The 26,397-nt window shown below is 46.7% G+C and overlaps 1 protein-coding gene across 9 annotated transcripts in view; it reads right to left on the reverse strand.

Annotated features, from left to right (window-relative positions):
- CAMTA1 (calmodulin binding transcription activator 1) overlaps positions 1 to 26,397 on the reverse strand; it is a 2,488,613-nt gene that overhangs the window by 272,852 nt on the left and 2,189,364 nt on the right. For 2 of the 9 annotated variants that reach the window (XM_069240218.1, XM_069240217.1), the window contains exon 1: positions 10,231 to 10,531. The exons of 6 other annotated variants lie outside the window; for them this stretch is intronic. In XM_069240218.1, the coding sequence (XP_069096319.1) occupies positions 10,231 to 10,357 (127 nt within the window). In that variant the 5' untranslated portion in view covers positions 10,358 to 10,531. Of the gene's footprint in view, positions 1 to 10,230; positions 10,608 to 26,397 lie in introns of those variants that run through there. One more of the 9 variants, XM_069240216.1, reaches the window with a different exon arrangement.

The following is a 26,397-nucleotide window of genomic DNA, read 5'->3' on the forward strand; positions in this document are numbered from 1 at the left end:
CAGGAGCAGGAGAGAAGGTGAGTGGCGCGGGGCAGGGCGAGGGGCTGGGAGGAGGGGGGTACTTACAGTTAGGTGGGTCTCAGGAACACAGGAACTCGGGAACTTGGAGGAGCTGCAGCGGCAGGGGGAGCGACCTACCCTTGGGTCAAGGGTCGCTACCACTGTCGCGCAGCGGCCGCCATAAGAGGTAGGGGGGGGGGGAGGGGTCAGCTGGGGGCGAATGGGAGCTGGTGGGCGGGGGCGTGCAGGAGGTCGCGGCGGGAAAGCGCGAGGGGGGGGGGGGGACAGGTAGAGTGAGAGGAGCTGGGGGAGGGGGTTTAGGGTGGAGGAGGGTGAGTGTTAGGAGGTTTGGAGATTAGGGAGAGAGATAGGAGTAGGGTTGTGAAGATAGGGGAGGGGGGGTTGTAGAGGTGGGTGAGGGAGAGAGGTAGAGTGAGAGGATAGGGAGATAGGTAGTAGAGGGGGTGGCGGGAGGGGGGGGAGAGATAGAGAAATAGATAGAGAAAATAGATAGAGAAGTCGATAGATAGGGAAATAGATAGATAGACAGATAGGTAGGTAGGAGGAGGTGGAGAGTGGGGGAGTTAGATAGTGAGATAGGGAGCTAGAGAGATAGGAAGATAGGAGGAGTGAGGGAGGTAGATAGCGAACGGGTTAGCTAGGGGTGAGAGAGGGGGAGGCGAGTGAGGGAGGGGGATGAGGAAGGAGCAGGAGGGCAGGCTCGGGGGAAGAAGACGGAGGAGGTAGAAGAGCCGAAGACAGGAGAACAGAAGACAGAAGAACAGAAGACAGAAGAACAGAAGACCGGAAGAGCAGAAGACCGGAAGAGCAGAAGACCGGAAGAGCAGAAGACCGGAAGAGCAGAAGACAGAAGAACAGAAGATCGGAAGAGCAGAAGAACAGAGAAGAACAGAGAAGAACACAGAAGAACACAGAAGAACACAGAAGAACCGAGAAGAAGAACACAGAAGCACAGAGAAGAACAGAGAAGAAGAACACAGAAGACCGGAAGAACACAGAAGAACAGAAGGGAAGAACAGAAGAACAGAAGGGAAGAACAGAAGAACACAGAAGAAGATTGCAGAGGGGGAGCGAGGAGGAAGAGACAGAGAGGAGGAAAAGAAGCAGGAGCAGGAGAGAAGGTGAGTGGCGCGGGGCAGGGCGAGGGGCTGGGAGGAGGGGGGTACTTACAGTTAGGTGGGTCTCAGGAACACAGGAACTCGGGAACTTGGAGGAGCGGCAGCGGCAGGGGGAGCGACCTACCCTTGGGTCAAGGGTCGCTACCACTGTCGCGCAGCGGCCGCCATAAGAGGTAGGAGGGGGGGGGAGGGGTCAGCTGGGGGCGAATGGGAGCTGGGGGGCGGGGGCGTGCAGGAGGTCGCGGCGGGAAAGCGCGAGGGAGGGGGGGGGACAGGTAGAGTGAGAGGAGCTGGGGGAGGGGGTTTAGGGTGGAGGAGGGTGAGTGTTAGGAGGTTTGGAGATTAGGGAGAGAGATAGGAGTAGGGTTGTGAAGATAGGGGAGGGGGGGTTGTAGAGGTGGGTGAGGGAGAGAGGTAGAGTGAGAGGATAGGGAGATAGGTAGTAGAGGGGGTGGCGGGAGGGGGGGAGAGATAGAGAAATAGATAGAGAAAATAGATAGAGAAGTCGATAGATAGGGAAATAGATAGATAGACAGATAGGTAGGTAGGAGGAGGTGGAGAGTGGGGGAGTTAGATAGTGAGATAGGGAGCTAGAGAGATAGGAAGATAGGAGGAGTGAGGGAGGTAGATAGCGAACGGGTTAGCTAGGGGTGAGAGAGGGGGAGGCGAGTGAGGGAGGGGGATGAGGAAGGAGCAGGAGGGCAGGCTCGGGGGAAGAAGACGGAGGAGGTAGAAGAGCCGAAGACAGGAGAACAGAAGACAGAAGAACAGAAGACAGAAGAACAGAAGACAGAAGAACAGAAGACCGGAAGAGCAGAAGACCGGAAGAGCAGAAGACCGGAAGAGCAGAAGACCGGAAGAGCAGAAGACAGAAGAACAGAAGATCGGAAGAGCAGAAGAACAGAGAAGAACAGAGAAGAACAGAGAAGAACACAGAAGAACACAGAAGAACCGAGAAGAAGAACACAGAAGCACAGAGAAGAACAGAGAAGAAGAACACAGAAGACCGGAAGAACACAGAAGAACAGAAGGGAAGAACAGAAGAACAGAAGGGAAGAACAGAAGAACACAGAAGAAGATTGCAGAGGGGGAGCGAGGAGGAAGAGACAGAGAGGAGGAAAAGAAGCAGGAGCAGGAGAGAAGGTGAGTGGCGCGGGGCAGGGCGAGGGGCTGGGAGGAGGGGGGTACTTACAGTTAGGTGGGTCTCAGGAACACAGGAACTCGGGAACTTGGAGGAGCTGCAGCGGCAGGGGGAGCGACCTACCCTTGGGTCAAGGGTCGCTACCACTGTCGCGCAGCGGCCGCCATAAGAGGTAGGGGGGGGGGGAGGGGTCAGCTGGGGGCGAATGGGAGCTGGGGGGCGGGGGCGTGCAGGAGGTCGCGGCGGGAAAGCGCGAGGGGGGGGGGGGACAGGTAGAGTGAGAGGAGCTGGGGGAGGGGGTTTAGGGTGGAGGAGGGTGAGTGTTAGGAGGTTTGGAGATTAGGGAGAGAGATAGGAGTAGGGTTGTGAAGATAGGGGAGGGGGGGTTGTAGAGGTGGGTGAGGGAGAGAGGTAGAGTGAGAGGATAGGGAGATAGGTAGTAGAGGGGGTGGCGGGAGGGGGGGAGAGATAGAGAAATAGATAGAGAAAATAGATAGAGAAGTCGATAGATAGGGAAATAGATAGATAGACAGATAGGTAGGTAGGAGGAGGTGGAGAGTGGGGGAGTTAGATAGTGAGATAGGGAGCTAGAGAGATAGGAAGATAGGAGGAGTGAGGGAGGTAGATAGCGAACGGGTTAGCTAGGGGTGAGAGAGGGGGAGGCGAGTGAGGGAGGGGGATGAGGAAGGAGCAGGAGGGCAGGCTCGGGGGAAGAAGACGGAGGAGGTAGAAGAGCCGAAGACAGGAGAACAGAAGACAGAAGAACAGAAGACAGAAGAACAGAAGACCGGAAGAGCAGAAGACCGGAAGAGCAGAAGACCGGAAGAGCAGAAGACCGGAAGAGCAGAAGACAGAAGAACAGAAGATCGGAAGAGCAGAAGAACAGAGAAGAACAGAGAAGAACACAGAAGAACACAGAAGAACACAGAAGAACACAGAAGAACCGAGAAGAAGAACACAGAAGCACAGAGAAGAACAGAGAAGAAGAACACAGAAGACCGGAAGAACACAGAAGAACAGAAGGGAAGAACAGAAGAACAGAAGGGAAGAACAGAAGAACACAGAAGAAGATTGCAGAGGGGGAGCGAGGAGGAAGAGACAGAGAGGAGGAAAAGAAGCAGGAGCAGGAGAGAAGGTGAGTGGCGCGGGGCAGGGCGAGGGGCTGGGAGGAGGGGGGTACTTACAGTTAGGTGGGTCTCAGGAACACAGGAACTCGGGAACTTGGAGGAGCGGCAGCGGCAGGGGGAGCGACCTACCCTTGGGTCAAGGGTCGCTACCACTGTCGCGCAGCGGCCGCCATAAGAGGTAGGAGGGGGGGGGAGGGGTCAGCTGGGGGCGAATGGGAGCTGGGGGGCGGGGGCGTGCAGGAGGTCGCGGCGGGAAAGCGCGAGGGAGGGGGGGGACAGGTAGAGTGAGAGGAGCTGGGGGAGGGGGTTTAGGGTGGAGGAGGGTGAGTGTTAGGAGGTTTGGAGATTAGGGAGAGAGATAGGAGTAGGGTTGTGAAGATAGGGGAGGGGGGGTTGTAGAGGTGGGTGAGGGAGAGAGGTAGAGTGAGAGGATAGGGAGATAGGTAGTAGAGGGGGTGGCGGGAGGGGGGGAGAGATAGAGAAATAGATAGAGAAAATAGATAGAGAAGTCGATAGATAGGGAAATAGATAGATAGACAGATAGGTAGGTAGGAGGAGGTGGAGAGTGGGGGAGTTAGATAGTGAGATAGGGAGCTAGAGAGATAGGAAGATAGGAGGAGTGAGGGAGGTAGATAGCGAACGGGTTAGCTAGGGGTGAGAGAGGGGGAGGCGAGTGAGGGAGGGGGATGAGGAAGGAGCAGGAGGGCAGGCTCGGGGGAAGAAGACGGAGGAGGTAGAAGAGCCGAAGACAGGAGAACAGAAGACAGAAGAACAGAAGACAGAAGAACAGAAGACAGAAGAACAGAAGACAGAAGAGCAGAAGACCGGAAGAGCAGAAGACCGGAAGAGCAGAAGACAGAAGAACAGAAGATCGGAAGAGCAGAAGAACAGAGAAGAACAGAGAAGAACAGAGAAGAACACAGAAGAACACAGAAGAACACAGAAGAACCGAGAAGAAGAACACAGAAGCACAGAGAAGAACAGAGAAGAAGAACACAGAAGACCGGAAGAACACAGAAGAACAGAAGGGAAGAACAGAAGAACAGAAGGGAAGAACAGAAGAACACAGAAGAAGATTGCAGAGGGGGAGCGAGGAGGAAGAGACAGAGAGGAGGAAAAGAAGCAGGAGCAGGAGAGAAGGTGAGTGGCGCGGGGCAGGGCGAGGGGCTGGGAGGAGGGGGGTACTTACAGTTAGGTGGGTCTCAGGAACACAGGAACTCGGGAACTTGGAGGAGCTGCAGCGGCAGGGGGAGCGACCTACCCTTGGGTCAAGGGTCGCTACCACTGTCGCGCAGCGGCCGCCATAAGAGGTAGGAGGGGGGGGAGGGGTCAGCTGGGGGCGAATGGGAGCTGGGGGGCGGGGGCGTGCAGGAGGTCGCGGCGGGAAAGCGCGAGGGAGGGGGGGGGACAGGTAGAGTGAGAGGAGCTGGGGGAGGGGGTTTAGGGTGGAGGAGGGTGAGTGTTAGGAGGTTTGGAGATTAGGGAGAGAGATAGGAGTAGGGTTGTGAAGATAGGGGAGGGGGGGTTGTAGAGGTGGGTGAGGGAGAGAGGTAGAGTGAGAGGATAGGGAGATAGGTAGTAGAGGGGGTGGCGGGAGGGGGGGAGAGATAGAGAAATAGATAGAGAAAATAGATAGAGAAGTCGATAGATAGGGAAATAGATAGATAGACAGATAGGTAGGTAGGAGGAGGTGGAGAGTGGGGGAGTTAGATAGTCAGATAGGGAGCTAGAGAGATAGGAAGATAGGAGGAGTGAGGGAGGTAGATAGCGAACGGGTTAGCTAGGGGTGAGAGAGGGGGAGGCGAGTGAGGGAGGGGGATGAGGAAGGAGCAGGAGGGCAGGCTCGGGGGAAGAAGACGGAGGAGGTAGAAGAGCCGAAGACAGGAGAACAGAAGACAGAAGAACAGAAGACAGAAGAACAGAAGACAGAAGAACAGAAGACAGAAGAGCAGAAGACCGGAAGAGCAGAAGACCGGAAGAGCAGAAGACAGAAGAACAGAAGATCGGAAGAGCAGAAGAACAGAGAAGAACAGAGAAGAACAGAGAAGAACACAGAAGAACACAGAAGAACACAGAAGAACACAGAAGAACCGAGAAGAAGAACACAGAAGCACAGAGAAGAACAGAGAAGAAGAACACAGAAGACCGGAAGAACACAGAAGAACAGAAGAACAGAAGGGAAGAACAGAAGAACACAGAAGAAGATTGCAGAGGGGGAGCGAGGAGGAAGAGACAGAGAGGAGGAAAAGAAGCAGGAGCAGGAGAGAAGGTGAGTGGCGCGGGGCAGGGCGAGGGGCTGGGAGGAGGGGGGTACTTACAGTTAGGTGGGTCTCAGGAACACAGGAACTCGGGAACTTGGAGGAGCTGCAGCGGCAGGGGGAGCGACCTACCCTTGGGTCAAGGGTAGGGGAGAAGTATAAATTCAGAGGCCGCACTCCTAAAAGAAGGGACATTGTAAATAGACTGGATGGACACATCTCGAAGGAGGAGCACTGGAAATAGAGGGGGTGGCCAAGACTTCTAGAAGGAGTGACGTGAAAAGATTTCATAACCAAGAATCATACGAAGAGTATCATGAATAGAGGCGAGAGTCAATATTCCTACAAGATGTGTCATGAATAAAGTGTTACCAAGAATCATAGAGGAGTGTCATGAATAGAGCTTATGCCCAAGAATCATAGGAATGCCGTCAATAAAGGTGGTGGCCAGACCCTATAGGACGAAAAATAGATATTGATGGACTGATCAAATTTCAAAGGAGGAGCACTGTAACAGAGGAGGTGTCCACATCCGTAGGATGAGAGCTATTAATAGATGAAGCACCCAACCTCACAGGATAAGTGATGAAATAAAGTGGACAGCAAATCTTCATAACAGAACTGTTGTGAAAAAACAGAGTGACGAAACCTATTAGGAGGTGTGACACCAAAAAGGGTGGTGGCTAACCCTACATGGAAGAGTACTGTAAAAAGAGGTGGAGGCCAGATCGCATGGGTACAGCTCTGACGACAGAAGAGTTAATATAAGCTTATAAAGGGAGTGGTGTGAATACACAGGCCATGGGTAAGCTTCAGAGAAGAGGCACTGCAAATACTGAGGGTGGCCAACCTCCCTATGGTGAACACTTTAGGTAGCAGCGGTAGCTACAACTTATAGGAGTGTTGTAAGGAAAGAGAGTGGCCAAACCTCAAAGCATGAGCACTGTAAATAAAGTGGTGGAATAACCTCATAAGAGGAGCGCTATACATACATAGATTGTGGGCAAAAGTCATAGGGTGATCATTGTAAATAAAGGGAGAAGGCTGCCAATCCTCACCGCAGGAGTGGCGTAAGTAGAAGGGGTGACCAAGTATAATAAGTTGTGCACCTCGTCAGGGGTAGTAAGCACTATATAAATACTATTACAATACAGTACAATTACAATAAACAGAAGAGGTGACCATGTGTTAGAGGAGCAGCATTGTAACTACGGGGCAACAAAACTCCAAAGGAGGAGTTACATAAATAGAAGGAGAGGCAAAACTTATAATAAGCAGCTCAGTCTAACTAGAGGGTGGCCCCCCCTTAAGGGTTGGACTGATGCGAATGCATAGGGGGTGGCTAGTGACCAAACCTCTTAGATGGGCTGCGAATCCAGGGATATCCATACCTCAAGAGGAGCTGTAAATACTAAAGTTGTGTCCAAGCCCCACAGGAGGAGTCTTGTGAACACAGAGGTTTTGTTACCGAGAAGTGGTTGAACGGTGGTGAGAACACTTAGATATAAATTATCCTGCAAGATGTACCAACAATTCGGGTGCGTGGTCAAACTTCTGTGCAGCAGACAAAGGTTGCATTAACAGCCTATTAGCAGAATACAAAATACTCTTTGCGTAAAGAAATGTCCGGCTGAGTACAAAGGCTACATGAGAGGCGTTGTTGTCAGACGTACGCTGTTGATGCAGTTGACCAAATTCTAAAAAGTAAGTTAACTCCTGCTCATTAGCAAGCAGCTAAAATGTCATTGCTTCTCTTGTGAACATAGATGTCTCCTCCCTCCATGTGTGGTGTACTATTGGGGAAAAGGGAGCAATGTGTGTCATTGTCTAATTCCAGCATATGCAGTTCATTGAAAGGGTACCATGCTAGGCCCGCACCAATCACACAAAGAGAAGATGATATCATTATCAGACAGCCACTCATAAGCTTGAAGGCGATCATTCACCAAATGCCTCAGCCAATCAGAGACTAGGTATCATCTACAACAGGCTAATTGTTCATGAACTGTGTATGAAACGCGAATTTCAACGCGCTTTGTGTTAAGGCACAAGCATATCTTCTGCACCAGATGCTTACAGACCATGTGTACCGTATTCGAACCATGTCTCTTCCCTGTAAGCAGGGGGACCCGGAGTTGCAAGAAGTATTTAATATGTGGGCGAGAGAATCAAAAATCTGCGTGCTGGCGGGGAATGAACACGACAAGTTAAAACAAACATACTGTACAACACACCGCGTCCCTCGGGAGGCGCAGCTCACGCACAGTCAGGCTCAAAACAAACCTATCTGTAGGCAAGATCACGTGATATTCTGTCTGACCCCGTGCTATTCGCAGTGCTTACTACAAGTAACGAGAACACGTTTCAAGTCAGAGTTGCAACTCGGAGTCAAGTATGAAAGCGTGCAGACGGCAGCAATATCAGTACAGCTGTAATAATAATAATAATAATAATAATAATAATAATAACGACAGTTTAAACATAGCTTACAAACGTAATGCCTTTTTTGATAAAGGAATCCGAGTACAGAGTGCATAAGTTTATTTTGTGTTGTTTTTGAATGCCCCCTACCCCTTGACAGTACTGCAAATTTGACGCCATGTACACAGGCCATCTACGACGGGTTGAAGTGTGTTGCTGGAACGGCTTTAAGGCGCTATTGTTTAGAGCAAAACTTTTCATGATGGGGCTATTTGTGTTGCTGGAACGGCTTTAAGGCGCTATTGGTTGGAGCAAACGAATTCATGATGGGGGATAGCTTACCAAGCACAACTAGTTCTAAATTTTAACACTGCCTTGCCTGGAAGGCAAGGGCAAACAGTGTTCTTTTTTTAATTTTCGGTTATTACTTTCAGAAATGTAAAAGCACTGTTGTGCCAAGCATACAGTTGTTAACGAGAGAATGTCATTCACGATGTGGAAAAAAAAATCCCGTGTAAATGACAAATTAACCACGCGCAACAAACACAGCTGAGCGGAAGCTGCAACAGGGAGCCTCGAACTAAATATAGTCCAACTCGGAAAGAAGGCGCACACATATCCGTGCTTGCATTGGGCTGCCTCGGGTCAACTCACTAACTATGCAGCGTGCAATATAATACGCTGACCTCACGGGCTCCAAAAACGAATCTCACAAGCCATATGCCCTGAAAACAGCCTGGTTCTTTCGTAAACAACCATAGTGCGGTGAGACCAGCGTCCAGACACTAGTGTCACACCACATCCCGCCTCCACATTAAACCCACAGCAAACACTCTTCGGTGAAATGTTGAGAGAGGCTCGACCCAACAGCCTGTCGTGTTCTTCCCAGAACGTCTTGTATCCCCACGAGTGGTGTAGTGCGGCAGGTGCAGTGGCACCGGAACCTTCAGCAGCTCAATTGTGGCTGTTTTTTTTTAAACAACGAATGTAACGTTGGGGGGGAGGCGTGCTTGCTCGATGGGGTCCATGGCACCTTTGTTACGCCGCTGCAGCCATGTCATCATGCATGAAAACAAGTCAGACAGCACAGTACAACATAGGTACAGCGTCCCGCCACCCTCTCGAACGTGCAGCCTGCAAGGCTCCCATAGTGGATAAGCCGAATTTCAACACCAGCATCTCAAAGACAAGTGATTTACAAGAGAGAGAAAAAACGAGGGCAGACCTGCAAGTCAATTCACAGGCACGCGCGTGCTGCTCTGCACTCTTAGAGACCGACAAAGTGCTGTTAAGGACACCTCTGTCCTCTGTTCACCCTCCTACTTATAAAGTGCACGCCACTGCCACGTGCAACAACCACCCAGATTAACAGGTCTCCCTGCAAAGTCTCAGGGTGTCCGGCAGCTTCCTGCGCGTGACATCAGGCAGCGCACAGTTCAGTGTGATTTGCGACTGCAACGGCGCTCCGAGAGCAGGCTTGTTTTCTAAACTATGTGCAAATGAAAAATACCAACATCACTTCAGTTATCCTTCTAAAGTTGGAGCCCCCATAAACAAAACTGGGTGCAGCCCTCTGTTCGCGGTCATCGGATGGGTATAATGAAAGAAGGGCCGGGGCAGCAGCTCTTTCAAAGAAATGTGGAGTTTGAAAGGCCGGCGCTATGCAGCGCGCGGCATCTGTAGCAGTGCAGGGTGGGTGCGCAGACGTGGTTTACATCGCCATACTTTTTTCAAACAATGGTTCCCGTTGTATTTTTTTGACAAAAACGGAGAGTCCCTTGTCACAAACGAGCCCGCCTGCTCTGTGTTCAAGTGACAAACTTCAAAAGTGTGTCTCGTGTCTATAAGGAGACCATTCTCCGTTCAGAAAAGCGGCTGTCAACTTTTTAAAGTGCCTCCATTCACAAACTCTCCTTTGCCCCGTTACTCCCTCCCTGTGTGATACTTTTTAAGTATCACCCGCGAGCTATCGGCTCCCAGAGTGGCGCAAAGTGGATGTCAAGATTTTTAGTATAGTGCTTAGAGATGGGAGCGCATTCTGTTCCGAAGCGCTCCCAATGATGAAAGAGAATGGAATAACGGTAAAAGACAGACAAGTTGACAAAGACACACGCCAACCCCAGAGCAACAGACACAACATCTACCTTCTACTTTATTCTCCATTGGCAATCCAGCTTGGAAAAGTCCACTCCGAAGAAGGACATTCCCGGCTGTGTTTCTGCTTTGAATGTCCTCAGCTTCGTGGAGCAGCAGCGAGTCTCCTAAACACATACACACGTGCCCAGGTAAACAGAGCTCGTCTTCCTCTCACCCAACTTCCTCGCTTCGCAGAGCCCACTGCTGGGGCGCCAGGCTCCGGCAGCTGGAAGTGCCAGCCTGCTTGGGGTGCTGCTGGGAGCCCAGGTAGGACCAGTGGGCACGGCTGGAGCACTTTGCACGAGTCCCTTGAATATCTCTCCCAGCCTCACTCCCTCCTTCTGCACCCCTCCCCTCTTCCCCTGACTCCTCCTGTGGACTGAGTACATGCAGCAGACTTTCCAAGAATACAGCCCTGCAGCACTGATCTCCCCCCAGCCCCTCCCACCCGAGATCCTTTGTGTGCGCCTATAAGCCCCCACCCATAGGAAGGCAGGTGCTTCAACGAGGAGGGGTCGTCGGCGGGGGAGGCAGAGACCTGGCATCTTTTGTCCTCCCGGTGCCGCCGTACCTGCAGTGCTGCTGCAGAGAGAGACAGCAGCTCGCCTCTTTTCTCCCCCTCTCTCTGCATTATGACAAATCAAGGCAGCAGCTGTGCCCTGAGCACATCGGAGGAAGGAAGCGAGGGGGAGGGGGTGTGGGATGCGTCGGATATGGCTTGAAGTGGACCGGTGCGGCTGGAGGGGGTGTTCAGATGATGGGGCAGGCAGCCCTCTGTTCCTTCTTAATTCGTGACGCCCCCAGCCCCCCATAAGCGACATTCCAAACATTCCACCAAGAGGAGGCTAAGCAGAGGAAACGTCGTGGGGACGGGAGGGTTAACACCATTGAGAGGGGCATCAGGGGGACCAGGAAAGTCTACCACCACTCCCCCACAGACCATCCTGCGCCCCCGCCTCTTACCTCTTCACCTACGAACTCTGAGAGTAGGGAGCGCGGCGGTAAGTAGTAAGACAGCCCCCCCTCCCCATTGACAACCCAAACACACACGCCGGGGGGAGAGGCAGCGATACATGGGACACAGTGGGACACGCTCCGCAGGACACAGGGGTCCAGAGAATTGGGCGGGTGCGATAGGTAACCAAACGCCCTTCTTCCTCAGACTCAGTGCCCACTGCCCTCTCCCCCCACACAAAAACACGGACTGAAAGCAGGAGAGGTAGGGGAATAGCCATATGAGTAAGGGAACGGGGGCAATTGTTTGGGGGGCATCCAAGCCGGAAGCAGTAGATGGGGTCTGTTCTTGCCACCTGAACCCCGTGCACGCTCTCCTTGCTGCATGGTGTATGAAAATGGGTTCGAGGGAGGGGGAAACACAAGAGAAAGGTTGGGGATCGCCGTGTCTCACGAGCAGTGAGGTGCATGTGAGGTGGCGAGGGGTGCACCCCTGCTTAGCTACAACATCCCCACTTCCAAGCCTCCGCCTCATTCTTCCTGTATTGTTGTTACGGTGACATTGTGTTGTGCAGTACTCTGTGAGAGAAACACACGACTATCTTCTCATGTAGGAACAGGCTTAGGGGGGCAATACTGGAGGGCTGTGAGGGAGTGAACCAATGCTGGGGTACTGGGGAGGGGGTGAACCATTACTGGAGTTCTAGAGGGAGTGAATCGGGGGATACAAGGTGGTCCCCTCCACGGACCCTCTTTTAACATGTCCTCCACCTTTCGTTGCAGGACTTGTGTAAGCTACAACTATCAACGGATGCGAGAACAATACTAAACCTTACTTGCAGTCAGTGCCAGAAGAACTCTTAAACACACAACCCCAACTACAGGAACAATCTCAGGAGTGGCTAACAACGTCAAAGCACGGAACAGTGAATTAATGACAGATCCAAGTCGTAAAACATTCACTTTATGAGCCACGTCTAGAGAAACACGAGTTAAGACAAGAACAAACTCAAGACAGGCAACCCTACATATGTTCACTAGTAGGACAGACCAGTTAGTCTGAAATAGCAAACTCAGCAAACATAATTCACTGCAAAATCAACACACAGAGAGATATCCAGCACTGACTGATAGAACAACTGTATATCTCAATGCCCCGAGAATAAGACCATCCCAAACAGCAGAACACTCCACGAAAGACATACTGAAAAACATAGAACAAACCGGAAGAACAGCGACGAGACACAAAGCACCCAGTGGAAGGACACCTATAAGATAGACACACACGTCTCAGTGCTAAAACAAACACAAATTTCAATACAAGATTATACCCTGGACACGATATCCTCGTTTAAGAACATAAACAGGAAAAGCAGAGCTCAATGCAAGCACATCCACAAAAACACAATACTCAGAGTAGCGAAACAACCAGGAGAAACATAACACGCTGCTTTAAAAACTAAAGGATAGACACCAGTGCAGAAAAGGGAGAAAGAAGGAAGTGGTGTATAATAAGGAAACTATGAGAAAACGAAAACAGACTTGAAAAATACATGCAAACGTGAGATAAAGAGAGAAGTTTAGGGTGGTGGAAGAACGATGAATGAGGTGGTATTAGGCAATTGTGGTATTTGGCAGCGCCTTTTAAGAAAATCTTTGGGGGTCTTGCACTTATTGTTATTATTTTTTAGGATTAGTTGAAAGAATCCATTTGTTCAACTTTCTAACTAACACAGTCTATGCAGAAATATTTAGATCGCCCATTAAAATTATGTTAAACAGGTTATGGAAACTATATGCAATCCCTAACTCTTTGAAACTAAAGTAGGTAGCATTCTATTATTCTTTGCAATTTTGCTGAGTCCATCCCTGCTGATTTGAAGATATGTTGCACATGACTGCGCAATCTTGCATTCTCGTTTGATATTCACATTACATTCTCTTCCTCAAGAGTACTGCCTACAGTGGTTTATCTAATAACATTTCCATACAAGATAGCAGCATCTGGTCCGTCAATCAATGATCTATTTGCAGAGTGTGGACCACTCTCTTATTGTTGAGAGTCACTCTTCTCGTATGCGGGATGCATCTCGCCATAGTCAGTTTTTCATAAGTGCTATGTTGTGCAAAACCTGCTGATGGAACACAATGAGCTGTTCCCATTTTAAATCCCAGCCAGAGTAAGGTGAAGATTCCCTTCAATATTTTATATGCTTAACACAGACCCAGAGTAATTATAAAATAGATCCTTTCACAATTTCTGGTAACTTTCCTCAAAACTAACATTAAAAGGTTTTTTTCTTGATTCGTGCTTCACCGTATCCATTTTTTCTTCATTTGCTTGTAACCTTCGATATTGTGATAATCTGTATTCTCTCTGAATGCATGTATTCATCAACAGTTTTTGCTTGATACTTTCAGGAAACAACAAATATCTTGAAACAGTTGAGCTCTAGTGAAGCTGCCTCCATTTTGGCATTTAACTGATATATTGCATGTTAGTAAGGGGGTCTTTGGTTGGCAGTAAGGTTATCCCCTGTCCAAGCAAGCCCCTCACCCTAGTCAGGGCAAAGGAGAAACACACCTGGTTAAACCCCACTCACCACCTTCGTAGCTTGGCACAAGCAGGCAGGCTTAACTCAGAAGCAATGTGTAAAGTATTTGTACCAACACACACAGTAATACAGTGAAAACACTACAAAATGGATACCACACCAGTTTAGAAAGATAGGTACTATTTATCTAAATCAAACAAGACCAAAACAACAAAAATCCAACATACACAAGTTAAAACATGAAAAGAATAAGAGTCTTACTCCATAGTAAAACAATGGAAATTATGATTTTGCACAAAGTACTGGGTTTGCGTCAAAAATAAAGCCGCACGGGCGAGCGTGAGTTGGAAAAGTCAGCAATGTGTCAATTCCTTCCTTGGAAGGGAGGCCGTGCATCGTCTCTTCTCCGGTCAAGCTGGAAATGCATTATTTTATTTCCTCGCAAGAGAGAGATGCCTCGATTTCCGGACAGGGCACCTCGGATCTGCGCAGGGTCGGGATGACATTGATGCCCAGGGACAATGCGTGGAAAATCCGGTTGCACGGTGTTAGAAATCTGCGTTTCATGGGGTTTGCATCATTATCAGCAGCCGCAGGCGGGTGTTGCGTGTTGTTTCTCCGGCCACAATGCGTCGTTCTCCCAGCTGTGATTCAGGTGGAGTGTCGATTTCAGCTGCAAAGCCGGCAACACATCGTTTATCAGCCACGTTTAAGATGGTGCATCGAAAATGTTCCCACACAGCATTCTGTGTGTGGATTTTCAGTTCTTGTTCTTCCAACTTCACCTTTCAAGGGCCCGGTGACTGGACAGGGCACCACTTGGCAGGGCAGGAGTTTCAGGAGAAAGTCCAGGTGCTGGCAGAAGAAGTCTTTGATGGCCCTGAGACTTCAAAACAGGAGGCAAGCTCAGTTCAAGCCCTTGGAGATTCTTCTCAAGCAGGAATGCACAACAAAGTCCAGTATTTGCCCCCTTTCACAGGCAGAAGCAGCAACTGCAGGATAGCCCAACAAAGCACAGTCTCAGCTAGGGGCAGCACTTCTCTTCAGCTGTTCTCCTTGGCAGAGGTTCCTCTTGATTCCAGAAGTGATATAATTTTCAGGGGTTTTGGGTCCTAAACTTATACCCCTTTCTGCTTTGAAGTAGGCATACTTCAAAGGAAAGTCTCTGCTGTTCACAAGATCCTGCCTTGCTCAGGCCAGGCCCCAGACACACACCAGGGGGTTGGAGACTGCATTGTGAGAAGGCAGACACAGCCCATTCAGGTGTAAGTGACCACTTCTACCTCCACTCTAGCACAGATGGCTCATCAGGATATGCAGGCTACACCCCAGCTCCCTTTGTCTCACTGTCTACCGGGGATTCACAAACAGCCCAACTGTCAAACTGACCCAGACAGGGAATCCACAAACAGGCAGAGTCACAGAATGGTTTAAGCAAAAAAATGCCTACTTTCTAAAAGTGTCATTTTCAAACTAACAATCTAAAAACCAACTTCACTTAAAGATGTATTTTTAAATTGTGAGTTCAGAGACCCCAAACTCCATACTTTTATCTTCCCTCAAAGGAAAGCTGCTCATTAATGATATTTAAAGGCAGCCCCCATGTTAACCTATGAGAGAGATAGGCCTTGCAACAGTGAACACATAATTTAGCAGTATTTCACTGTTAGGACATGTAAAACACACCAGTACATGTCCCATCTTTAACATACATTGCACCCTGCCCATGGGGCTACTTAGGGCCTAACTTAGGGGTGCCTTAGATGTATAAAAAGGGAAGGTTTAGGCCTGGCAAGTGGGTACACTTGCCTGGTCGAATTGGCAGTCTAAAACTGCACCTACAGACACTGCAGCGGCAAGTCTGAGCCATGTTTACAGGACTACTAATGTGGGTGGCACAGCCAGTGCTGCAGTCCCACTAGCAGTATTTGATTTACAGGCCCTGGGCACCTATGGTGCACTCTCCTAGGGGATTACTAGTAAATCAATTATGGCAATCATGGATAGCCAATTACACATACATTTAACACAGGAGCACCTGCACTTTAGCACTGGTTAGCAATGGTAATATGCCCAGAGTATCAAAAACAGAGTCCATCATACATCAACAACCTGTGAAGCAGAGGCAAAAAGTTAGAGGAGACCACGCCTAGGATACCAAGTCTAACAATGCACTATTGTGTTGCCAAGATTCTCGATCCTGTGTGATCAAGTACGATTCAAGTGTCAGACACCAAAAAGCAAAAATATTTAGTGGCAGGTTTGCTAAGTTCTCGTGCAATATAGTAACAAATGTTAGTGTGCTGCATTCTGTAAAATAAAGAAAGCAGAAGAGGTGCATATTCACTAAGATATGGCACTGTAATTCTCTTCACTGTGCTGGTGCACTTTTGGCTGCCTTCTCCCAATCTATACACCCTTACATCATAGCGCAAGGGTATGTGTGGGACATAAAGCATATCCTTTGTACTGGCAGGGTACCATTCCTGTACAAAACACAATGCTTAGACATAGTTTAACAGTTTGTATGAATGATGTACAATACAAAGCTGGAAAAGGTTTGAGAAAAGACACCTCTTCTCAATCATTCCTGTCAAGCTTTTTTTAGTAGATAGGGATTTGTGTCAAAATCCATGGTGTTACTTTGTGTTACATTAGAACTACTTTCCAAATCAAAGGAGAATTTGTGCTGAAAAGTAAATCACAAAAACAACACTCGGGCTGGTTTGTTTTACTTTTGTGCATCAAACCTAGAGCAAAGTCTTACTCAGTCTGACTCTTAGTGTGCATCTCATAGTGAGGCACCTATCATTTTTTTTTTTTTTTTTTATTTTTCTTATATATACTAAAGACATTCTCAGTTTGAATATTCAAACTCCAGTGTTTAGGCAAAATTGTAAATGGCATCAGAGGTGATAATTTTTCAAAAATTGTGATCTAGCAGTGGGTGGTGCGTTGTTGTGGATGAGCGTAGTAATTGTAGTGTTTTCTGGTGAATGCCTAGCATTTAAATAGATTGTTGCTCGAGTCTGGCCCATAAACTGCTTCCTACCTGAGGTAATGCAGTTGAGGTGATGAAGCCCATTGAAAATCACAGAAATGCTCACTGGTTCTGCATCACTCATACACCTGTCTATCCCAAAAATAAACAACTCATTGGCCAAAAAAATCCTCTAGCTTTCCATGTTCTCTGCACATCATCTTGGTCATGATTACATTGCCATAAATGTATGCAAGCTGGTAAAACCCATCTATTAAATTATACAGCAAGTCTAAACAAGCACACAAGGTGCTGCTTGTATAGGGCTATTTCAGTTTATACAAAATAAAATGCTAAGGACAGTAAACCAACATAACCAACTTACTTCGAACTACTAGAGGATTTGAACGCAGAGCAGAGCAAACAAGAAGCTCATGAAAATTAGAAAGCACGATCTTCTCGGTTCTAAATTCATGTCTGATCACTGGACTTGCATGCATGGATTGTGCATACCGCCGTCCTTGGACAAAGACATTTACAGAGATTCTGAGTGAGAATGCCAGGCGGAATGTTGTACATTTGCTTTCAAGGGAGAAAGGACACAAAAGTCAGCCTTGCTTTGTGGGAAAGTACACTAGATTAGCTGCTAATCCAAAACCCTTGACCCCAACCAACAGCTCTTCAATGGATGGATGAGGGTTGCAAAGGGTATTATGTTAGATTTAAATAGGTATTTTTAAATATTCGGATCAACTCTCTCAAAAATATCCACCGAAACACATCTCCTGACTTCCCAAAAACACATTTTAGGCAGTTTAAACAGTCATTTACTATGTTATAACTCAACAAATTACACATGTAAAAGCAGCAAACAATTGCCAAAGTAGACCAAAGACAACACCCTTCCCTCCTCACCGTGATAATCATTTCCCGTGTGTTCTATTACTACCTATACTCAAGGCCTCTTTAATTGTATGATTCCGAGGCTTTTTTTCCGCATAATTATGCACCTGCTGCATTTATTACATAATCCTTCATCTGTTTCATAATCTGCAGATTAAAAAAAAAATGTTTCTTTCTCAAGCGATACAAACTAAAAACCTGGTGATGCATTTGCGGGAAGTGGATGGCCCCTCGAAAAGGTTAACTGGTCTTATTTCAGTTGCTTATTCAATATATTTGATAGTAGGTGCCGTATTTTTTCAGACAGTACTACCATATGTAAAAATGTCAGAATAATAAGGTAATACCATAAAAAAATGTGCCGCATTATAGTGCCTTATTTGCCTTTTCCTGTCTTGTAGTCAACCATGTCACATAATTTGGTGCTTCTCTGCCATATACTTCCAGCGGTCCTGTCTCTAATGAGAAGAATCAAGTCCGATTTGTGTATTCTTAAATCTGCAGCAGGAGTGCGCTTTTCTGGAGGGGAGGCAAAGCAGAATTTTTCTGATTTACAGGTTGTCCAATAACTTTGGGAAGTAATTCCATATAGGTCAACGTAATGCATTTGGATAAAAATGAATACGCATACATCCATCAAGGCCTCGACTTATGCACTTCTGTTGTTTATTCATTCATTCTTGCCCGCCTGTTCTCTGATTTTGCAAAGGGAAAGTTAAGTCTAGGAAGAAGTTTAGAATTTTATGGTTTAAATCTCTTTATGAACACAAACGAGAAAATGGACAGTACTCTGGGAATACCATTATTACACCAAACCCTTCTCAATACCCTTAGGGCACAGTCATAAACAACTCACAGCCTGAGGTTATGATATAAACTATCGCCTAATACTTCACTGTGAAAAAAGACACATCGGGTCCAAGTGGCTCTTTAATGAAGGGAAAGGAAAAACAAGGAGGCAAAGAACTGAGAGACAACCAGACTCTCAAACGGACATTGTAGCGCATTGAGACGCCATCTCCTTTGCGACCACCTATTTTTTATATTTCAAGAAAAGGACCACTTTCTGGCCGATGTATATTGGATGAGGACTGGGAAAAACTAAGACAACTCCCACAAGTATGGATCACTTTGTATTTAATCAACACTTTCAACTGTATGTGTCTCTATTTGGCAGATGGCAACACATCCATAACAGGCACACTCACTAGTACATCAAGATTGTTCTGCCTAGTATTAAGAGGCAGAGAGTCTGCCTGAATGTGAGATGGGACCTCAGAAGATAAAGAAGGGAACCTCTCTGAGGTTATTCAACCGCTCAGTCTTTGCGTCCCTTCTAATGGTCTTTGTAGTCACTTTACCATTAAAGACCTGCAGGTTTCTATTTCTGATTCTGCTCACTGATGACCAAGTCTCCGGGATTTGCAAGTAATGAAATACTACCACGTGTTCCATTCTCAGCCCCCACATTGTTCCGAAGAGACCATCTATTTTAGAATCCAGTGTTTTTACTGTTGCCTCAATCACCTCCATTTTTTAGCAATAGCACAATGTAATGTGTTTATGGAATGCAGGAGGGCTTTCGTGATTAGCGTAAAGCCTACAAACATAGCAGCCTCTGCTGAACATTCAAGTGTTCCTTACTGGAAGTCCACAATTAAGGTCTTCAGAAGTCTTCTATCTGCTTACAGATCTGTCATGGTGTCCTAGAGATGACAGGATCTAATAGGTAGGAGAGCTAGATATCCCCATGCCATGTCTCAATTTCTCAAACCAATTACCCTGTATAAACCCTGTAATCTGGGTCATGTCACTTACCACCCTGAACCCTGCACTTACAAGTGTCAAACATTAATTAACTGATGTTTGCCCATTTGTAAGGTTAAACTACTTCTACAAAAGCTAGCCCCTCCTCCCAGAGATGACCCTGGCACAATCCTGGATTTATCTCGGCCTAGTTGTGCAACTTCTCACATCATGATTTCCTTTATGAGCCTCCTGTTTGAATCACTGGATTGTTCAGCTTCTACCCCGCCACACCAAAGTCTCCAAACTAAAATTCCCCCACCCAGGAGGATTACACAATCCCAGAAAGATTGATAAAACCCATCTTTGCCAATCATGTGTTAAGCATAAGTGCACAACAGTATGCACCATTGAACTGAGTACTAAAATCAACATATCTTTCAAGCATTGATAGCTTCAGTTTTGATCTCTTGATAAACGTTTCACTTCGTCACTGAATGAAAATTGAGCCAGGTGAAAGAATTCAATTGAGCAGCCATATTAGATCATGTTACGGAGACCTGTGTAGGTCTGTACTGCCATTAGTATGGTCTTGCAGAGTATTAAATACACCTGTAAACTGAAGCTTGATTTCTAGATTTTTAGCAGGATTTACCACAGACAACCAAAGAAATAAACTACTGGCCTTCAGGTGCTTTTACCTGTTTTTACTTGGCTGACTGTTCCAACGTTGCACTAAGTACTTCACATGTTTTCAATTATTTTTGTGAAATGGTCATGTTTTTCTACGAATTGATAATACTATATAAAGAAAATAATATGTACTATCAGGACTTATTATATGCATTATGCCATTTCTGATAGTACTCTTATATACCACTTTCCTGTTATTAAGACATGATGTCTACCTTCTCCCAAAATTGATTTTCAAGGGCAGCCTCAGACACCAATAGTTGTTTCGGCTATTTGTGAACTGACATCTTTAGAGGTACGACTAGTCCTGTATTAGAGTGAAACAATGAATAAAATATGACCTAGATTGCATAATAGGACTAATATCATATTGACAGAAATCCACTAGCGACCAGATCAATGCATTTACTCTGCTCTCTACTCAAGGCCTGCACTTTCAGTACTTTTGCATTACTTGTGATGTGAAATTACCAAAATGATGTAATTATGCCAGCTTCAGTAATTAAGAGCAATTTGTGGCAAAAATCCTACTGCAGGAGCACAGGAACAATGAACTAATAGAAACCAAGCAGCTGCTGGTTACTGCTGTTTCGTGTCCTGTTGCATTTAGTGCTATTTTCTTTGAGTAAAATTCATCTTTGGGCCCATTTTGGACACAGGAATGCATTTTGCACTAAGAAAATTCTGGATTACGCCTCTCGCACAATTACACAGGATCACAACTAATTGTTCGGTTATTACGAGCAATTATGCTAGCGAGAATTACACCAGTTACTCCCACCCCTTCAACAGAACTGAGTACATAAACATATTTCTGTAAGGAGCGTCGCTGGGAGTGGTTGAGTGTATCGAGTGCTCCATAAATGTGTCTCAACCAATTACTCAATTCATAATAGCACACCAAAAGGCTGACTGGATGAACACACGAAACACAATACATTGTTACTCCCCCTTGAAATACCTGCTGATGACTGATGGCATGTCAGTCTATGCTTTGTCAGACAGCACCTAAAGGTATTATGGAACGTTCTGAAATTCAAAAACGTAATGGTGTTCACAATTTTGAAGCAGCAAGAAATAGGAACAAGTCTGCCAAGTTGTGATTGATGAATTTGAAGTTGATGAATCGGAAAGATCATCCATACACATCACTTTTTCAAAAGGCAGTTCGCTGAGCCAAGGAGAAGCAACTGTAGAAGATCACTCTCTGCAACACGAAAACAATGAGAAACCCCAGCAGCATACCTCTCACCACACTAAACAGACAAGGAAAAACAATTTCAGCACATCCCTCACTGTAGCAAGGAGCAAGTGGAAATAAATACAACAGACCTGCAACAAAAACCGCAAGTAGAGAGAAGTACAGAAGACCTCTCAGTACAGCAATGAGTTAAAGATCAGCAGCTATAGCAGACCTCTGAGTATAAAATGGAGGTAAGAAGAAACAACTTCAGCGAACCTCTCACCACCTCAAGGATAAACAACTACAGCAGACCTCTCACTGCTGAACTGAAGCAAGGACAACCAATTGTAGCAGACGGCTCATTGGAACAAGAAAGCACGGAGAAATAAGCACAGAAGCAGACCTTTCACTAGGCATGAAGGTAAAGGTAAGCAACTACAGCAGACCTCTTACTGGTAAAAGGAAATAAGAAGGAACAACTTCAGCAGACCTCTCGCTACAGCAAGGCGGCAGGGAGAAATACATACAGCAAGCCTCTCAGTGTAGGATGGCGGCACAAGTACAGAAGATCTCTCAGTATAGCTAGAGGCAAGGAAAAATAGCTGCAACAGTCTCGCTACAAAAAGAAGACAAGGAGAAACAGCAGCAACATACTCGACAGTGCAGCAAGGAGAAACGGGTAGGAATCTCAAAACAGTCAAAGACCAGCGCCATTGTTATGAGTGGTCTGTTGTTTTCCGAGCCATGCACAAACCACTGCCGGCACAGGGATCAGAATAACACGTTTCGTGGTAAGTACCACATCCTCTACAATTTTCCAAGCAAAATTCAGCGTATTTCAACTGAGAAATTATACTAGTGAAACTTGCCGAGTAAATTCTGGTACTTCTGGTACATGTGGATTTTAGTAGGCGAAGAACCAAAATCAAAGTGTTATGCTCCACTTTGAAAGGCACAACTTTTAGTGCATGATAACTATCTCACCTTTTAAATTTCTCTACCTGTGGTATCAGACCTTAAAAGTTATGATAACTAACGCATCCTCAGCTGGACCACTGGCAATGAATGCTGAGCTATTAATTAAGAACAGGCATTTTGAGAAGAAAGTTAAAGCAAGAAAAAGAAAAAAAATCTTTAGAGCGTTTCAAAATAGCATATAGTCACTAATTTGCTGAAGAGGCAGTCACAAGATGCCTCAAAGGGTTGTACTCCGAACTCAAGCATCCCATGTCCCGCCTGGATCACGATGCATGGAGTATAAGTTGAAGCCCAGAGCACCGATATCAAGCATTCTTGAAGAAACATCAGCCCACCTTTTAAGCAAGCTCGACATATGTATAGGTTTAAAAAATAATGTGCTGTTGAATTGGAAGCCATTGACTACACGCACTGCAGAATTCTGGATATTTCACAACTTGGCAACATGTAGATCAGGAAGATCTAGCTAAAGAGCCTGACTATTCGCAAGTCTAGAGAGAACACTGGATATCGCAAAAGTCTGGTTTTTCTCTTTTTGTAACTAAGGTATTAATATGTTATTTCAAGGAGAGCTGAGGGGAGGCATCAGGTTCTCTGGTGTATGCCAGAGAGGGGTCCATGGCTAGTCAATGCATCTGAGGGTCCGTGAGGGCCATGGGTGAGTTTGAGAGAGCTGCCTTCAGGGAATGTTAGGGTCATCTGTTAGGGTCATCTAAAGGATTCTTGGGATTAAGTAAAGGGTGTGCCAGCAAAGGGTCTGTTGGGTCTCCTGAGGGCCAGCAGAGGTTGACATGCTGCGGTCTGAAAGCAGGTTAATGGCATTGGCCAAGTAGAGGACATTTGACAGATCCGCAAACTGGCATTTGTCCACCAACAGAGATTTCTTGAAGTTTAATTAAGGGTGACTAAGGGCCAGTGAACGCTATGCACCTGCTTAGGTTTTCAGATGATTAACGGTTCTTCTTGGGGGCCTGCCAACTGAGGGTGTTTTAAGAGTAGTCGAGGGTGGTTAGGGACTATTTACAGGTGTCGGGGTTCAGTTTGGGTTTTTACAAAGTAGGTTAGTTAAGGGTTCAGAATGACCAGATTAGGGCCTGTAACATATGCAAGGTCCAGAATGTAATCTCTGATGGCATGTTGAGTGCCCTCTTAACAGCTGCCTAGGAGTAACAGTGTAGGCCGAGGAACTTTAGGGTGAGATGGCCTGCAGTAATGTGCATATTATAGGCCTCTGGATCCCCTATAGTGCAGGGTACCATTCAAAGCTCTGGGGCTCTCCATTCAGAATAAGGCAAATTAATATCTGCTAATTATGGGAGACTCCTGGGCCCCCATCACATTCTGCGGATGGTGCATCATTGTGCATCATGCCACTCCCTAGATTGGGACTCTGGAGGATGACAGATATGTGCTTGAGATGGAGGAAGCCACAGCAGCCATTCCCTGTCCTCAGCTTATCTCTACTGCCCACCAGCTTTCACTGTTCGAGTTCTCTAACATATAAGGAGACCACTGCCCCTAACTTCTCTCTGCTTCACACTCTCAGGGACTGGAAGGCAATGTAGTAGGCCCCTGATCCAGCTGCTTCTGCCTGCAAACCTGTCGGGGGACACCACTTGCAAGCCTCGCCCTTAGGCTTGGGCTCCTACTGCCTTGCCAAACCTGTGTGGAAAGGTAAGCTTGTATTGCTCCTGTTCATACTGTGTCTGGTTGGCAGGGTAGAAAGCTTGCAAGGCTGCTACCTCGGCTTTACCTGTTCTGTGACTGAGGGAAAGCTTGCACTACTGTTCTCTGTGATCTACCTGTTCATGTGTTAGCAAGCTTGCACTACTACATGCTTTTGCAATTCAGCGTGTCTGAGGTCAACCTGCAGTAGAGCTGCTGCCTGTTCCACAGCATTTAATGATGGGAAAGATTTGAAGAGATTGTGGTGCATTGCCTACATCACTGAATACCATCTTTGTTTTGGTATCTTTGACTTTCGTTCAATCTAATACCTGTTAACTTTAAACATGCTGTGCCAGTAGTTGTCAACATTCACCATTAAATATTTTAGCAGGTAACTTGAAGTGAATTGTGTGACGACAATATTTTTTCATTCAAAGAAGCCTTGAGATAAAAATGTTTGAAGAACCTTGTCTTTTCTTGCGACATAAGGAAACATGGAACCCTGAGTTTGTATCACAAATGCAGGGTCCGTCTGTGCTGAATTTATAAAATAAAAAGTGTTGGTACTCCAAGGCGGTTGTCGCTATCAAAGGCCGAAAACGTGAATTCTAAAGTTATGCAGTCTTGATTCCACCTCAGGCCTCTATAGTCCCTGCCTTTTAATCAGATGCTGACAGGTTGTTGTTCATTCTTGGTTTCTCCCCTTGACAGTGTTTTGCCTTCCTTCTCTTCCTCCTTCTTTTCAGCTGCAACAGCTGGCTCAAAGTTAGATATAGGCTGCCATATGTGAGAGGCAAGACTTTATATCAAGTTTGACTGCAATTGGCAACCAGCACAATTGTCTCAAGACTGGGGGTATCTAGACTCATGACATCAGCTGAGGGACAACTGTTCTGAATCTCTTTTCTGTTTTTCTTAAACATGCTTTGTTCCCTCTCTGCAGGTGGCAAACCATGAACAATTGCCGGAATTCATCATTGACACAGACCGCCTATTCAAGCTGTACATTTCCAGGAATACCAAGACTGGTTGGTTACAATACACTCTCTTTAAGAAAGTGAAACAGTTTCTCCAAGAAGGCAACTTCAGAACAACCAAAGGAGCCTCAGTTATCTCCCATTGGGACGAAGGCAATGCCAATGCCCTGCTCAGGGGTCTTGATAATACCACTTTAGCATGCCAGAAAGGTGTTCTACAGGGAGTGGCCGATTCATTAAAGGATTGAAGACATTTGGCGACATCTATCCACAATAAAAGATCTTCACTGGCTCCCCTTCCATCCTAGATCATCTTCAGAACCAGATGCATAACTTATAAACACCTCAGCAACAAGTCCCAAGCTTTATTGGCAAACAAACTAAGACAAAACATTGAAAAAAGAAAAAAATAGAAGGCAGTCATTCTCTATTCATCTTCCCAGTGTCTGGAACAGCATCCTTAACAACATCAGATCAGCACTGACTCTCCTACAATTTAGAGAAAAGCTGAAGATACACCTTGTCAAGGAGCACCTTTCCCCGCCCGACCGGCTACCCTTGACTTTCCTCCAATAGCTATATGTACCCAGGACCCATATTCAGTGCTCTGTTCCCCTCAAGATATGCTTGTGCTCTACAAATATATCAAGACTTACACACAAGATTTTACAGCGTCCAATTGTGTGGAAAAAGTCCAGTAATATAACATCAGTTGCAGTCTAGATTCCAAAACAAGCTCCTCTTTATTCTCCAATCTGAATTACCAGCTTGCGTAGAACAAGGGATTAAAGTGCCATCCGTTTACAATGAAATTTAATTTTTTACTTATGATCCCTATCTGGTTCAATCTCTTGATGAGTGTGTGGTGGGATACGGTGTTGAACGCTACGGAGAGATTGAGGAGGATCAGGGCTGGCAATTCTCCTCTGTCATATAGGGTGCAATGTCATCTGTGGCAGCGATCAGGGCAGTTTTGGTGCTAAGCTTGGTACAGAAACTGGATTGTGAGGTGTCCAGCAGGTTACTTCTCTCTAAGTGTTCGGTGAACTGTCCGTTGATGGCCTTCTTCAAGACTTTGGATGGAAACGGGAACAGCAAGATGGGGTAGTAGTTCTGGAGTTTGCTGGGGAATGCGGAGGGTTTCTTGGGGAGAGGTCTGACCTCTGCGTGTTTCCAAGCATCGGTAAAGGTGACTGTTGCGATGGATGCATTGAGGATGGTGGTGAGTTGGTGGTGCATCATGTTGCTTCCCAGGTTGAAGAGGGGGCTGGGCAGAGGTCTTTGGGTGCTCCTAGGTTGATGGAGTGCATGATGACTATGGTGTCCTGTGTGGTGAGCTGTTCCCAGGTACTGAGACGTTGGTCAGGGACTGCTTCCGTTGGAGTGAGGAGGCAGAGCAGGTTAATGGGTTGGGGCTTTAAGTTCCTGTAGATGATGAATATCTTGCTGTGGATGTGATTTGCTAGAGCGTCACAGAGTTCCTTTGATAGAAAGATCATGTTCTTGGTGGCTGTCAGGTAGGAGAATTCTCTGATGAT

Source organism: Pleurodeles waltl, chromosome 6 (assembly GCF_031143425.1).
Source record: "Pleurodeles waltl isolate 20211129_DDA chromosome 6, aPleWal1.hap1.20221129, whole genome shotgun sequence".
In the NCBI taxonomy this organism is placed as follows: Eukaryota; Metazoa; Chordata; class Amphibia; order Caudata; family Salamandridae; genus Pleurodeles; species Pleurodeles waltl.